The sequence below is a fragment of the Pithys albifrons genome, chromosome 14 (genome assembly GCF_047495875.1).
Source record: "Pithys albifrons albifrons isolate INPA30051 chromosome 14, PitAlb_v1, whole genome shotgun sequence".
In the NCBI taxonomy this organism is placed as follows: domain Eukaryota; kingdom Metazoa; phylum Chordata; class Aves; order Passeriformes; family Thamnophilidae; genus Pithys; species Pithys albifrons.
Genome location: NC_092471.1, coordinates 2,283,613 through 2,296,903, shown reverse-complemented (window position 1 = coordinate 2,296,903; position 13,291 = coordinate 2,283,613). Strand labels below are relative to the sequence as shown.

General features: G+C 42.9%; 1 protein-coding gene across 4 annotated transcripts in view; it reads left to right on the top strand.

The window, feature by feature from the left end:
• The window catches only part of RPS6KA6 (ribosomal protein S6 kinase A6), a 40,294-nt gene extending 27,440 nt beyond the window's left edge, over positions 1-12,854 (top strand). For 3 of the 4 annotated variants that reach the window (XM_071569666.1, XM_071569668.1, XM_071569669.1), the window contains 10 exons: positions 612-714; positions 1,709-1,833; positions 2,119-2,244; positions 2,680-2,769; positions 3,485-3,643; positions 4,120-4,281; positions 4,689-4,765; positions 5,450-5,567; positions 6,971-7,111; positions 7,947-12,854. In XM_071569666.1, the coding sequence (XP_071425767.1) occupies positions 612-714; positions 1,709-1,833; positions 2,119-2,244; positions 2,680-2,769; positions 3,485-3,643; positions 4,120-4,281; positions 4,689-4,765; positions 5,450-5,567; positions 6,971-7,111; positions 7,947-8,072 (1,227 nt within the window). In that variant the 3' untranslated portion in view covers positions 8,073-12,854. The remainder of the gene's footprint in view (positions 1-611; positions 715-1,708; positions 1,834-2,118; positions 2,245-2,679; positions 2,770-3,484; positions 3,644-4,119; positions 4,282-4,688; positions 4,766-5,449; positions 5,568-6,970; positions 7,112-7,946) is intronic. The other variant, XM_071569667.1, reaches the window with a different exon arrangement.
• The last annotated feature ends 437 nt before the right edge of the window (positions 12,855-13,291 follow it).

Below are 13,291 nucleotides of genomic sequence, written 5' to 3'. Positions count from 1 at the left end.
TCTGCAGTTCTAGCTCTTTATTTTTCCTTTATAATTTTTTTAAAATTTGGCAGTGTTTTGTATTTGTTTCACTCTGGTGGTGTTGATGACACTTTTGTATTTTATCTCATTTATCTCATCATTTCTTTGGGATGAATTCAGGTCCCTTTTCCTTGTTTTATTTTTTGTGTTTTGTTTTGTTTTTTAATTGAAATGTATTTTATGTTCTTGTGCAGGAAAATTTAAAAAAAGCAACCTGCAAAAAATAGATCTGAAAGCAGAAGAGAAATGGCAAGAAAATGCTCTCACAACTTCCTGGCCTTTGCATGAGCTTTGACATCATTTAACATGAAATTTTCTGTTCCTTAAATGTAAATGGAACTTAATTGCACATTTGAGATCACTTGGGCACTGCATTTTTCTAAAGCAGGTTGAGTAGAGGAGTAAAAAAAAGCAGAGCCATTGTTCTGCTTTCCTTGATAGTTTGGTTGGATTAGGAAAAACCTGGAATAGAGCTTGGAGAATGGGCACTGGTGTGAGGTCTTTGTCCCTTACCCTTTATCTTGGCAAAATCACAGCACCCCTGGAAGGTTCAGGGACTCCTCATTAACTGAGTTTTCCCTTCTGCTCAGAAACTGTTCAGAAGAGAAATTCAGCCTCCATTTAAACCTGCTTCTGGAAAGCCAGAGGACACCTTTTGTTTCGATCCAGAATTCACAGCAAAAACACCAAAAGGTAATTAATTGTGCATGGCTGTAAATTGGTGAGGTCTGTGGGACAAGAGGGTCAAGTTAATGTTGAAGCAACAAGCAAAAAAGGCAGTGACAAAGTTAAAAGGAAAGGATGCCACAGCTCCAGTGCTTTGAAGGATTGTGTTCTCCCCAGAGGGTTCCTGTTCTTTGAAATATTCTGCTAAACTGTGATTCATACAGAAAAAAATGAAATGATTTAAAGTCAGACGTGCAGAGTTTCAGGGGAAGTATTTAATACTAAAATTTCAATTTGATTGCAGCAGTGATTATTTTAGAGTCAGTATTTCACTGAGAATGGCTTGCTTTAAGAACCATTAATTACTATCATTTCTATTGCTTAGTCTGCTTCAAGTTTCACTTCAGGCTTTCTTTTCTGATTCTTTTTTCCTTTCCTGCTGCATCCAGCCTTTAAACCCACTTGTGTTTGTTTGGAGAAAGTCTGGTTTTAACAGGCCACACAACATTGTCAAGCTGTGCCTACTGTGAGACTGCACAGTGAATTTAGAGGTGCACATAATATAATCTGAGGAGAACTCTGTTCTAATTATTCAATAATATCACTAATTAAATCTTGTTGCAGTGCCTCTCTTTTCCTTGCCAGCAGCACATACCCCACTGAAGAAGCACAATCTGGTTGCTCTTCTGTGTTACAAAGTTGTTGAACACAAGACCCTGATCTTTATTTCTTTTTCATAAGTAATGTTGTGTTTCAATAAACTTCTCCCTAAAAGCATATGTTGATTCCTTAATGCCTGCAGGGTTTGCAGAGCAGATAAAACCCAGGGACACTTGCCTTGTGTTTGTTACCAAAGTGAGAGCAGACAGATAACAAATTACAAGTTTGCTCAACATCTGGTGCTGCTCTTGTTTGCTCCCCTTCCTTCCCTCCAAATGTTTCTGTAACGTTCCTTTCCTGAGTGTTCAATCAGCCTCATTTTGCTGGGGTTGCCCACACTGCTCACATGTGTCTTGCCCAGATTCCCCAGGAGTGCCACCGAGTGCCAACGCCCACCAGCTCTTCAAGGGATTCAGTTTTGTTGCAACGACTACTGTAGAAGACCACAAAATATCCCCACTCACCAACATCCTGCCCATAGTACAGGTAACACTGGGGGTTCTGGGAGGCTTCTTGGACATGTCAAAGCCTGACCAATATTCAGTGTTTACTCTCTGTCCTTTGTTTGTTGGGGAGGCCATTACAGAATGTGCCTCATTAAAATGGTTCCAGGGGGTATTTTTGATTTTCCGAAGGGAGCTGCTGTTTGTCTGGAGACAGAACTCCAAAGAGAAACCATGGGCAAGCAGGAGAAACTTTACCTGTTGGAAACTGTTGTGACAAAAAGAATCTTGTTGCTTTAGATGACAGTTGCCTTTGTTTTGTTTGAAGCAGCTTCATGGAAACAGTGCCCAGTTCACTGATGTCTATGAACTGAAGGAAGATATTGGTGTTGGCTCCTACTCTGTTTGCAAGAGGTGTATACACATAGCTACAAACATGGAGTTTGCTGTGAAGGTATTGCAATGAATTTCATTGTTACAGTGCAGAAATTACGGTGGGATAGATCTGGAAATTTAAATTTATGAGTTTTCCAGTTATTGGAGCTGTTTATTTGTTTATAAGTTACAATTTTGAAGCCTGAAAATACTGTAAAATGATGAGAACACCAGAAATAAAATGAGATTCACAGGGTGGAACTGGGCTGCAGAGGGAATTGGTGCATTTCCTTGTCCACTGGAGCAGGATGGGCTGCACTAATGATAAAATCTTAAGCAAGAAATGAGTAAACTGTGGGATGTGAAGCTGGGAGATGAATTAATCATGATTAATAACAAGTAATTACCTTCAGGATTTTTTTATTCTGTTGTTGAAGCAAGGATATAAATAGAAAAATGTCTTTATTAAATAGACTTTATTTAACCAAGCTGTTTTTCCTGTTATGTTTTGCAGATAATTGATAAAAGCAAGAGAGATCCCTCAGAAGAAATCGAGATTCTCATGCGTTATGGACAACATCCAAACATCATTACTCTAAAGGATGTATGTACCTCCTTGTCTGCTGTCTCTTACCACACTGTGGTCACAAAGGAAATACAGATGGAGGGAGTTTATTGGGATTCATTAAGTTTCTTTTACACAGTAAAATGTATAGGGAGAGCAGTACTTAATAGTAAAGGGAGTATTTCAAAATGCAACATTAATTCTTTCCTAAATGCTGTTTAATGACCTTGCAGTGAGGAACAATGGGAAGGTTAGAAATGCCCTGTTTCTTATTTCAATGTGTTGGTAACCTGAGAAAGCAGCTGCACGTTGTCCTGAGTGTGCCAAGTGCCAGCAGCTCAAAGCTGGCAGTGGAAGGGAAGAGCAGTGGGGAGTGGCAGGGAGTTCTGAGGGTGAGAAGTGTCACTCAGAGCCGTGGATTAACACCTGATGGACACATCAGCTGCCTCCCCCTGCTCGCTGGGACAGTCCTGCTGGCTGTGCTCCCTGTTCCATGGGGGCAGCTGAGGAGTGCAGGGTGAAGCCTCAGCTCTGGGGTGGTGTAGCTGCGGGTGCCGGCTGCGGGTGCCGGCTGCGGGCGCCGGCTGCGGGCGCCGGCTGCGGGCGCCGGCTGCGGGCGCCGGCTGCGGGCGCCGGCTGCGGGCGCCGGCTGCGGGCGCCGGCTGCGGGCGCCGGCTGCGGGCGCCGGCTGCGGGCGCCGGCTGCGGGTGCCGGCTGCGGGTGCTGCTGTGTGATGCTCTGCTGGTGTCCCCAGGTGTATGACGACGGCAGGTTCATCTACCTGGTGACGGAGCTGATGAAGGGGGGGGAGCTGCTGGACCGCATCCTGCGCCAGAAGTTCTTCTCGGAGCGCGAGGCCAGCGCCGTCCTCTTCACCATCGCCAAGACCGTGGACTACCTGCACTGCCAGGGGGTGAGCCACACTGCCAGGCACAGCCCCTGGCACTCCCCTTGGGTCACACAGCCCTTCTGCTCTGTGCCTTGCTTGGCACCTGCTTGTGCCTTCTGTTTCTGTGGCAGAACGGAGGGAGGTTTTGTGTTCTGTTACAAAACTCATCCTTTATTCTGCCCAACCCTTTTGACCCTACAGTTCAGGAAACAGCAGATGTTTGTTCTCTTAGGCTTGTTGGAAATGTTGATGTCACTCCAGTTGCATTATGAGCCAGTAGGCTTTTTAGTATATCTAAAAAAGTATAATATACTTGAACTAGAAAGTTTAAAAATTTAGTATACTTGAACTAGAATTTTTTGGTACTTGCAAGTTATCATTGCATAAAACTGCTAATAAGTGTATTCATCTATAGAACAGTTCCTATAAATTGCAAATTACATCCAAAAAATGTACATGTTCTTTCTAAATGATACCTTTCCAACTGTCTTGATTTAAAGGTAGTGCATCGAGACCTCAAGCCCAGTAATATTTTATATACAGATGACTCAAATAATGCTGATTCCATCAGGATTTGTGATTTTGGGTTTGCAAAACAGCTTCGAGGAGAAAATGGACTGCTTCTAACTCCATGCTACACTGCAAACTTCGTGGCACCAGAGGTATCTGAAGCTGCTCTGTGTTTTCTTTAGGCTGTTTTTGATGTATCAAATACTTAAACTTTTTAGCAATGCTTGGGGAAAAAACCAGGAACAAAAATTCTGCTAGTTTTCCTTAAATATGATCACACATACTTTATAAACACTGGTGCATGTGTTTATTATAAACCTGCTTTAAAATAGCAGAGCCCACCCTCAAAAATAAGATGGAAGTCTGTTGAGAATCTTGAGATGATGTTCTGGGAGCAAGAAATATTGTTGGGATTTACTGCAAGCTGGATATTGGGAAATCAGTGGTCAAACCCGTGATGTGATCCAGGAATTGACTTGCCCTCCTCAAGCTGGGCAGTGCTGCTGGTTTGGGGTGGTTTGGGATACATGACAAGCCTTTAACACTCTCTGTTTCACAGGTGCTCATGAGACAGGGATATGATGCTGCTTGTGACATATGGAGCCTGGGTGTTCTTCTTTACACGATGCTGGCAGGGTGAGGAGCATTGCTGAGCTGTTCTGTTTACCTGAAATTCCAGCATGCTGCATGAATCCCTCCTTCCCTTAAAATGGGAAGGTGGTACCTCATGGAATGGCACAGGCACTCAGGTGGAACAGGGGGCTGGGAGTAAATCAGTAAACACATAAACCAGGCTTACCTTACAGGAGTTTCAAGGCTTCTCTTTTTCATAGCACATGAGTGGGGGATGCCAAGGGCTTTCCCCAGTTTCCAGGGGAGAATTCAGTCTGTGAAACCACGTGGTGGTTTTGTTTTTTCCCTCCACCCCCTTGTTCTCCCCATCTTATACCCTTGTGGTCACCTCCCAGTATCTCCTGGCCCTCTTGTACAGCACTCTGGTTTCTCATCGCTGGAGTTTTCTGACTCATCCAAGCTGGTGCAGCTCTGGGAGGCATCTAGTGGCCAAATGAGAAAAGGTTTTCTGAATTTTGCTCTAACAGAAAAAGAGCAGATTTTTTTGTTTCATGGCTAAACAATTGGAAATTCTCTTCCTAAACAGGCACTTCTGATGTAACATAAGAAGTGTTAATAGTATTTAATGACATGTGTATATTCTGTGATATGTTTCTGTTGGCAGTGGGATATTTACTGACTCATGAGATTTTCCCAATCCCTTGCAGTGTTTACCCATAACAGGATGTTCTGTTTCTGTCTCCCCAGCTATACTCCCTTTGCCAATGGTCCCAATGACACTCCTGAGGAGATCCTGGTACGGATAGGCAGTGGGAAATTCTCTCTGAGTGGAGGCAACTGGGACACTGTTTCAGACGCAGCAAAGGTGCAAATGTGTTCTGTTTCCATGTTTTTGTGGGATTCAAATGAGTGCTGCTGAGTTTTATGAACTAGCCTGGTCTGGCAGGGAACTTTGTTATTACCACCCAGCAGTTTTATTGCAGTGAAGAGCAGCTGGTCCAGCTGAGCTCGAGGCAGCTCAGCCCTGAGCTCTGCCCAGCTCACTCTGGGCTTTGTTCACTCTGCCTTCAGAAGCCTCCAGGGCTGGGCACTGACCCCTGGGCAGTCTTTGCCAGTGTTTGGCTGCTCTAATTGAATCCACACCAGGTGGTGGTGGGATTCCTTCAGTGGAAGGAGGATTTTTACAGTTCTCTGTCAGTTCCAGTAGCCACCCAGCCTGCCATTAAATGTAATTTCTAATAGTGCAAATTCTTTGTTGTTCAGCGCTGAAGTCATCAAGTGTTTTGTCTTTGTTAGTACTTCCAGCAATTAAATTGGTACTTTAACAACCAATTAGATCTGGATATCTTGCCAAAAATCTTCATCAGCTTGATTATACAGCTGTCATTTTTATTTCAAGACTCATCTCTTACCAATTTCTGTGTGTTCCCTGGGGGTGGTGTTGGCCTGGTCTGTAGGTATCTTAACCACAAATGTTACCTTTTCAAAAGATTTGCATTAATATTATTAATATTTAATAATTAATAATATTAAAATCTATTTTCCTGATCCTTTGGAACTGTTCAGTTCAGTAGGAGTGATTCAGAATGCTGCTGTCTTAGTATAAGTAACTCACTTCTGTGTGTTTAAGAATGCTTAACATTTTGTGCCTAAAACAAAGGGAACATTCTGTCAGCTTGTCCATATTTTGTTTTTAATTCAAACTATTCTGTCTCTGTTCTGTGCCCTTCCCACCCAGCTCTTCTTCTGACCAACATTGTAATTAGTAGTTTATTGCTGATGCCTCTAAGAGGCAAAACCAAATGTCCATTGCTGTTGGCTTCATTCTTTATGTGGCTTCTTGAAGGAAAAATTCACTATAAATGACTTCAGTTGAGATATGTAGTCAGCAGACCCCAAATGTGTAGATGGAATGAAGACAGATGTTTGCAAATAAGAGCTTTCCTCCATAAATTGTGCCTGCTAAATTTTAATAGGATTCCTAGTGTTTTAAAGATTATATTAATAATAAACATGAAAGGCACAACAGTAAGTTCCTTTACAATGAAGGCTTGCTCTGTTCAACTGCTGCAATAGTACAACACATTGTTTGGAGCCTTCTGCAGTGTCAAGGCACAGAATGATCCCGTTGGTCTGCTGACCTGGGGGATGTGTGTGTGTGTGCATTGTGCTGATCCCTCTGCCCCAGGGGCCCTGTGCTCTCTGCTGCCACCAGGGACGCTCTCAGGATGCTTTTCCCTGAGCAGAGAGTGCTCTGTGTTCCTGCAGGACCTGCTGTCTCACATGCTGCACGTGGATCCCCACCAGAGGTACACGGCAGAGCAGGTGTTGAAGCATTCCTGGATCGCCTGCAGGGACCAGCTGCCACATTATCAGCTCAACAGGCAAGATGCCCCCCATCTAGTGAAGGTAAAGCCCCCTGGGATGGTGCTCAGGGGAGTGGATGGGCAGTGGGTTGGTTTAGAGCTACACACAGAACTGTTTTTCTTTAGAAGAGGAATTAGCTTTTGTTTTCAATAGAACCTACATATTTAAATACTTGAGACAGATTCATAGAATCATGGACAGGTTTGGGTTGGGAGGCACCTTAAAGCCCATCCCTTCCACCCCTGCCATGGACAGGGACACCAGCCAGGTCTTGGACACTGCCAGGGAGGGGGCAGCCACAGCTTCTCTGGGCACTCTGTGCCAGGGCCTGCCCACCCTCACAGCCAGGAATTCCTTCCCAGTATCCCATCTATCCCTGCCCTCTGGCCTGGCAAGCCATTCCCCCTTGTTCTATCAGTACATACCCTGTATAAAGTCCCTCTCCAAATTACTGGTAAATAATTTTTTAACCAGTGTTTAAAGGAAGAGATTTTTCTGGGTATTTTCAGAGATTAAAGTAGTTTTATTGGGTTGTCTCATAAGTCAGGACCTGAACAGCCACTGAACTGGCTGTGTTTGATACATTTGTGCTGATCTTGCTTGGAAAGTACTAATTCTGACCTGCATTGAAAGGTGACTCCTACATCTAAGGTATACAAAGGGAATCCACAGAAAATAAAGAGAAATGCCAGACACACATTCTTAGAAATTGGAAGGATTCAACAGGAAATGTATTTTCCCAAGCAAACCTCATGACCTGCCATAAGTTGTTTGGTTTTCATGGACAATTAAGAATCGATGAATTGCTGTGTTTTCTGATAAAAATACTTCTTCTCTCTCTGTGTTTATTATTCTGATGTATTTTGTTTTTCTGCAGGGAGCCATGGCTGCCACCTATTCTGCACTGAACCACAAGACATTTCAGCCAGTGCTGGAGCCCGTGGCAGCCTCCAGTTTAGCTCAGCGGCGGAGCATGAAAAAGCTCACCTCCACAGACTTATAGATCCACCCCACAAGTGGCTCTGTTCTGCCTGACCTGTGATCAAAAGGCATCTTTGGTTTCCTGCTACACTACTTGAATTCTGTAAAAGTCCTTTTTTTAAAAAGAAAGAAAAAAAAAACCCCACAGGTTCATACTGTGTTTGTTTTACAGGCCATAGCTGTTAAATTAATTTGAATATCAGGTACACCATAAGGAACTTCTCTACACTGTCCTTGGAGATCTGTTGCAAATATTCTTTCACATTCTGTATAGTTTTGGGTGATTTAGGGGACCCTTGCCAATGACCAAGTTGTACATAAAGTGTCAGTGTGAGTTTTCTTTTTTCATACCTTTAGACACTGTTGTGAAGGACAAATTAATTTTCTAATTGGGCACTTAATTCATTCAACTTCATTCATTTGAATTGTCCATTACCATTATGCAAAGTTGACCAATGTCTTGTACCAGTGTTCAATTCATTAGTGTTGGTTTGGGAGGTCTGTGTTTGGTGCCAGTGACTGGTAAATTTATGTGAATGTGGAACATTCTGCACTTCACCCATCACCTTAATTTGATCACTTGTGACCCAAAAGAAGTGCTGATTGTGGCCTCTTACAGGAAAATGAATATTTCTAGTTGTTGCCACAAGTTGTGTCCTTCACTGAGCTGGAAGAAGTTTAAATGTGCATAAACTGTCCAACATTAAGGTTCTCAAAACCATTGGTACCACTTGGGACAACATCATGCACTTCAGTCCTGTGTTACTTACATCTTCCATCCATTACTATGTTATTTCCCTCTTTCCACTGAATCTGAAGTTTGTTTGGCATATGAGACAGACTGACACTTTATTATAACCAACTTGGCATGTGGATTTTATCTTTTATTTATTCGATTTTTTTCATAGAACGTTGTTGCTTCTCTCTGAATCTCTCGCCGCATGTACAGATATTACAGGACAGACATGCAACATTCTCTCAGCCTGACTGTAGGGGTAGCTTGGGGAAATCAATAAGCCTTGCAGTGTGCCCAGGGAAGGGAATTCTGACCAAGGAAGGGCACAGGTATGGACAAACTCCTCACAGAATCCTGTTGCCAGCACTCACTCGCCCTCTCTCTGGTGTTAGGACTTGAGCTGTTCCTAAATCTGTGATGGAGAGGAAATTAATTGCAGGGCCAGAATTATCTTGAGGTTTTCTGACTCAAACCCAGAGCTGACTGCTGCTAGACTGGGAGCTAAGCACCCAGAGGTAAAGCTGAAAAGTATTTTTAGAAGTTGTGGAAACTGAGCACTTGTAGTGACAGAGGATGACACACAATTTAAATATTAGCTCTATTAGTGACATTGGAGCGTGGACAGGTACAAAATCCAAGTGACCACAAATTAAATCTGATTTGTCATCATTGAATTTCCAATTACAAGACCTCAGGGATGGCAGAACTTGGCATTTTTGAGACAGGAAAAAAAAACCTTCCAGGAGAATTCTGGCCCAGCCACCAGGAGTGGTGGTGGCAACTCCGATCTTACAAGAGGGTGTTGGCTGGGTTTGTTCCTACCTGTGAAGCACTGGGTGGTGTTGGAAGTACTGTTAGATAAGCTGCTTTCTTCTGTTGTGGTGGGGGAAGATGGAAATTATCTGGCCAAATAGTTAGGTCTGAATATATGTAGATTTGAGACTTCCTGAGTATAGCAAACATAGATGTGCTCTTTGTATCATGCAGAAATTCCCTGTATGGGATTTTGGAGTGTTTGATAGATGTTGGAAGCTTTAGGGGCCATTTGTGCCTAGTTTTGAGGTGCCTGTTTGAAATGCTTGAAAACTTCTCAAAGAACACAACTGCTTCCAGGAAAGCTCCTTGTTTAGTCCCAGATCTGTCCCTTTTGCAGCTGGTTCATCCTCCTTTTCCTTCCTGAAGACCTTTGCCAGCAAGAATGCCTGTAAACCTCTTGTCAGGATAATTTTGATGTAAATTTACAGATGACTGCCAGAAGAATTTGAATTCACTCACAAAAAAAAAAAAAAAGCCAAGTGGTGGAAATGAAGCTCCCTGAGCCAAGGTCAAGGTCTAATGTGGGTTGAAATGTAGTGGTGAAAGCTGTGCTGGGGATGAGAGGAAAATGCAAGGTGTGGAGCACAATGGAAATGTCAAATCTGAATTGTCTTCAAGCTTTCCTGTGAGGCAGAGCTGGTCTTTAATGGCTTTACCCATGAATCATTTAATAGTGTTTCTGTTGGTATTTTCTTTCAGCTTGTAGAAGCACCACATTATAAGCACCTTAAAAGCATTTTGCACAAGAGCAGCTGGAAGCAGCTGAAGGTACTGAGGTTGTTCCTGATGTGCAGCACAAAGTGGGTGAGAGGAAAAGGACACAAACAAGGCAAAGGACACAAACAAGGTGGATGTTCTGATTCTTAGCAGAGTAAAACATCTCTAAAGTTACCCCTGCTGCTTTCATATCACTCCTGGCCTTGAGTACAAGTGGCACTCTTGGGGTAAAAGCAAAGTTTCAGGGACTGCAACATTATAAAGTTGTCTTATCCTGAGGAAAACATATGGATATGTTATATCTGACAGGCCAGTGTTCCCTGGTATGCCAATTGTAACCCTTAATTTGAGGGGAAAGTTCCCTTGCTGTGACTGTGTCAGCATATCAATCTTTGATCCATTTTGGATATGCAGGAACACAGAAGGGTTCACGTGCAGTTTACTCTTTCTGTTTCTAATGATCACCTCTGAGATGCTCCTTTTGGAATTTCTTGCATATTTTTTTCATCCCTCCTTTTCCCAGCTTAGGTTTGTTGTATAAAAGTAGCATGGGCTGCTCATGAGCTGTCAGTTAAAGGTCTGAGCTGGAAGAACAGGTCAGTGGAACTGCTCTGGCTGCAGAGAAAGGTTAGTGCAAACTGTTCCATGTCACTTGGGCACAGTTGAAGTTTACAAACTGCCTTATTGAGTTAGAGAAAAAATAAGTCAGATTTTTCCAAAGGCTCACAATTACACAGAAACAGGCACTCAGACTAGAGGAGTTCCCACAGGACTGAAATTATACAATATTTTGGCAGTGGCTTCTGTTACTGCCAGAAAAGCTCCTGCTCTGATGTTTGGTGGGGATAATTATCAATAATCTCCAGCTCTCTGGTGCAGAGAGCAGATTCCCACAGCCACAGCTGGAGCAGGCTCAGGTCCTGTTTGCTGTTCTTTCACCCCTTGGATATCACAATTTCTGTCTTCAGTTATCCTGATAAAACCTGAGGGATTCTGCTGTATTCCTGTTACATACCCAAAAACTGCAGTGGCATCAGTGTGAGGCAGGGGTGGGTGGCAGTGCCCACACCTGAGAGCACTGCCTGGGGGTTCAGCCAGGCCCCTGGTTGTGCCTGGTGTGGTCTCAGTGTTGTCTGGGTTTGGTTCTTTTTCCCATTATCCTTAAAACCAGTAAGTTCTGACCACGCCAAGAGCCTGAGGTGCAGGTGGTCCAGTGTGCTGTTCACTGTAGTGTGGTTTAAATGTTCTTACAGCCAGAGAGGGAATCCAAAACCTCACCCAAGTCACCATGTTGAGCTTGAATTCTGTCTTCCATGTTTCAGTGTGTTTTCCAAAACTGATCTCCATTTGTCCAGTAGTTAAAATAACCTCAAGCAAACTTCAGCTTTGCAAAATACTGATAGACTGATCTGTAGAATTGAGTTAAATGAGTTACACAAGGCTATAATAATTCTCCTGATTTATATCAGTGAAATTAGGCTAAAACATCAATGCAAACAGGGAGGTTTATGTACTTCTGTAGCACTTCAGTTTTTCAGTCCTATCCAGAACTAAAAGTGTGGAAGGGAAAGGGAGGAGCAAGTTTTTCACAAGTTTTCAGAAGGCTCCAGAAGCTGTGATAGAGTCATCTAATTGTGTAAGGTTAAAACCATAAGATTCTCCTTGAAAGTTAGTTCAGAAACTTTGCTGGGTGTGTAGTGATACCTGTTGGTAACACATCCACATGTCATTCACACTGTGCCATCCTTCTGCATTAACATCCTTCAGTTCAGCACATTGAGTGCTGCCTGTACCTGCTTCAGGGTAGTTCTTAAATGTTCACTCCCCCGAATTATGTTGTTCCTTTGGCAGTGGAGGAATGAATACAGATTTGGAAAAACCCCACCCTGAGTGTGTAGCTAAAGCTGACTTGAGTATTACAATAATTTATATCATTAGAAGCCCCCCATAAAATCAGCAGCTGATTTTCTGGAGATTTCTTCCTGTGTCATGAAAGCAAACTTTCTCTGAAAGCTTTAAAAGATATTTAATTGATTTTATCTCTTCATATTCAGGCCATAGCTCAATACCAGCAGTGAGTTTGAATAACACTGACCCCTCCTTGGGGTTTTTGTGAAAACTGGAGATGTTTGGGGCGGGTCTCCCTCGCAGCACCAGGGCTCAGGTCTGGCTGGTTTGCATTAGGCTTTGCAGCAGTGTTTGCTGAGGAACTGCATTGTCACCATCTCCCAAGCACTTCTCACCTTGCACTGACCCTCTGGCTGGAGCTGAGACTCCCCTGGCACGTGGGTGGTGAGGACTCTGCGCGTCGAAAGGGCATTACCGCGACAGAGGGCACAGAGTTGGCCCTCCGAGGTACTTCACAGGTGGAGCCATCCAAGAGGTCCCCCTCCTCAGATAGTGTAACTGTCATTTCCTTCTCTCAAAGCATATTGTGGATTTTGTATCATACTGTATTTATTTCATTTAATTTTAAAAGAAATGTTTTCTTTAAAGCTCTGTATATATTGACATTAAAGTTTGCATTGTACTACGCTCTGCTCCTCTTGCAAGGCTGAGTCTGGCAGTGCAGGCTGGGGTGGGTTGGTTTTCTTGGCACTGCTGCCTTGAGTTACAGCACGCCAAAGACAACCTCAAAATTGTATTTATTTTTGTTAAACTTTGTGAATAATCATAAAGGTACAGTTTTAAATAGCTGGCACTTCCTTGAGTACTAGAATAAAAAGGTTGCAAATTCATAATGTTTTATAATTGACAAAAATCCATCACTTATCATTTGGAAGTTCACCAATTTCTTTTTTTTTCCCATTTAAATTGATGAGCAAACATTCCTAAATTAAATATAATTTGTATTACTTGGTAAACCTTGCCAAAAATCTCACATACATCAAGAGCTATTTATAAATTTATCTTCAGTCAAGTGTTTCATGCCACACTTGTAATAAAACAATCCTCAGTGCTAGGATTGATAT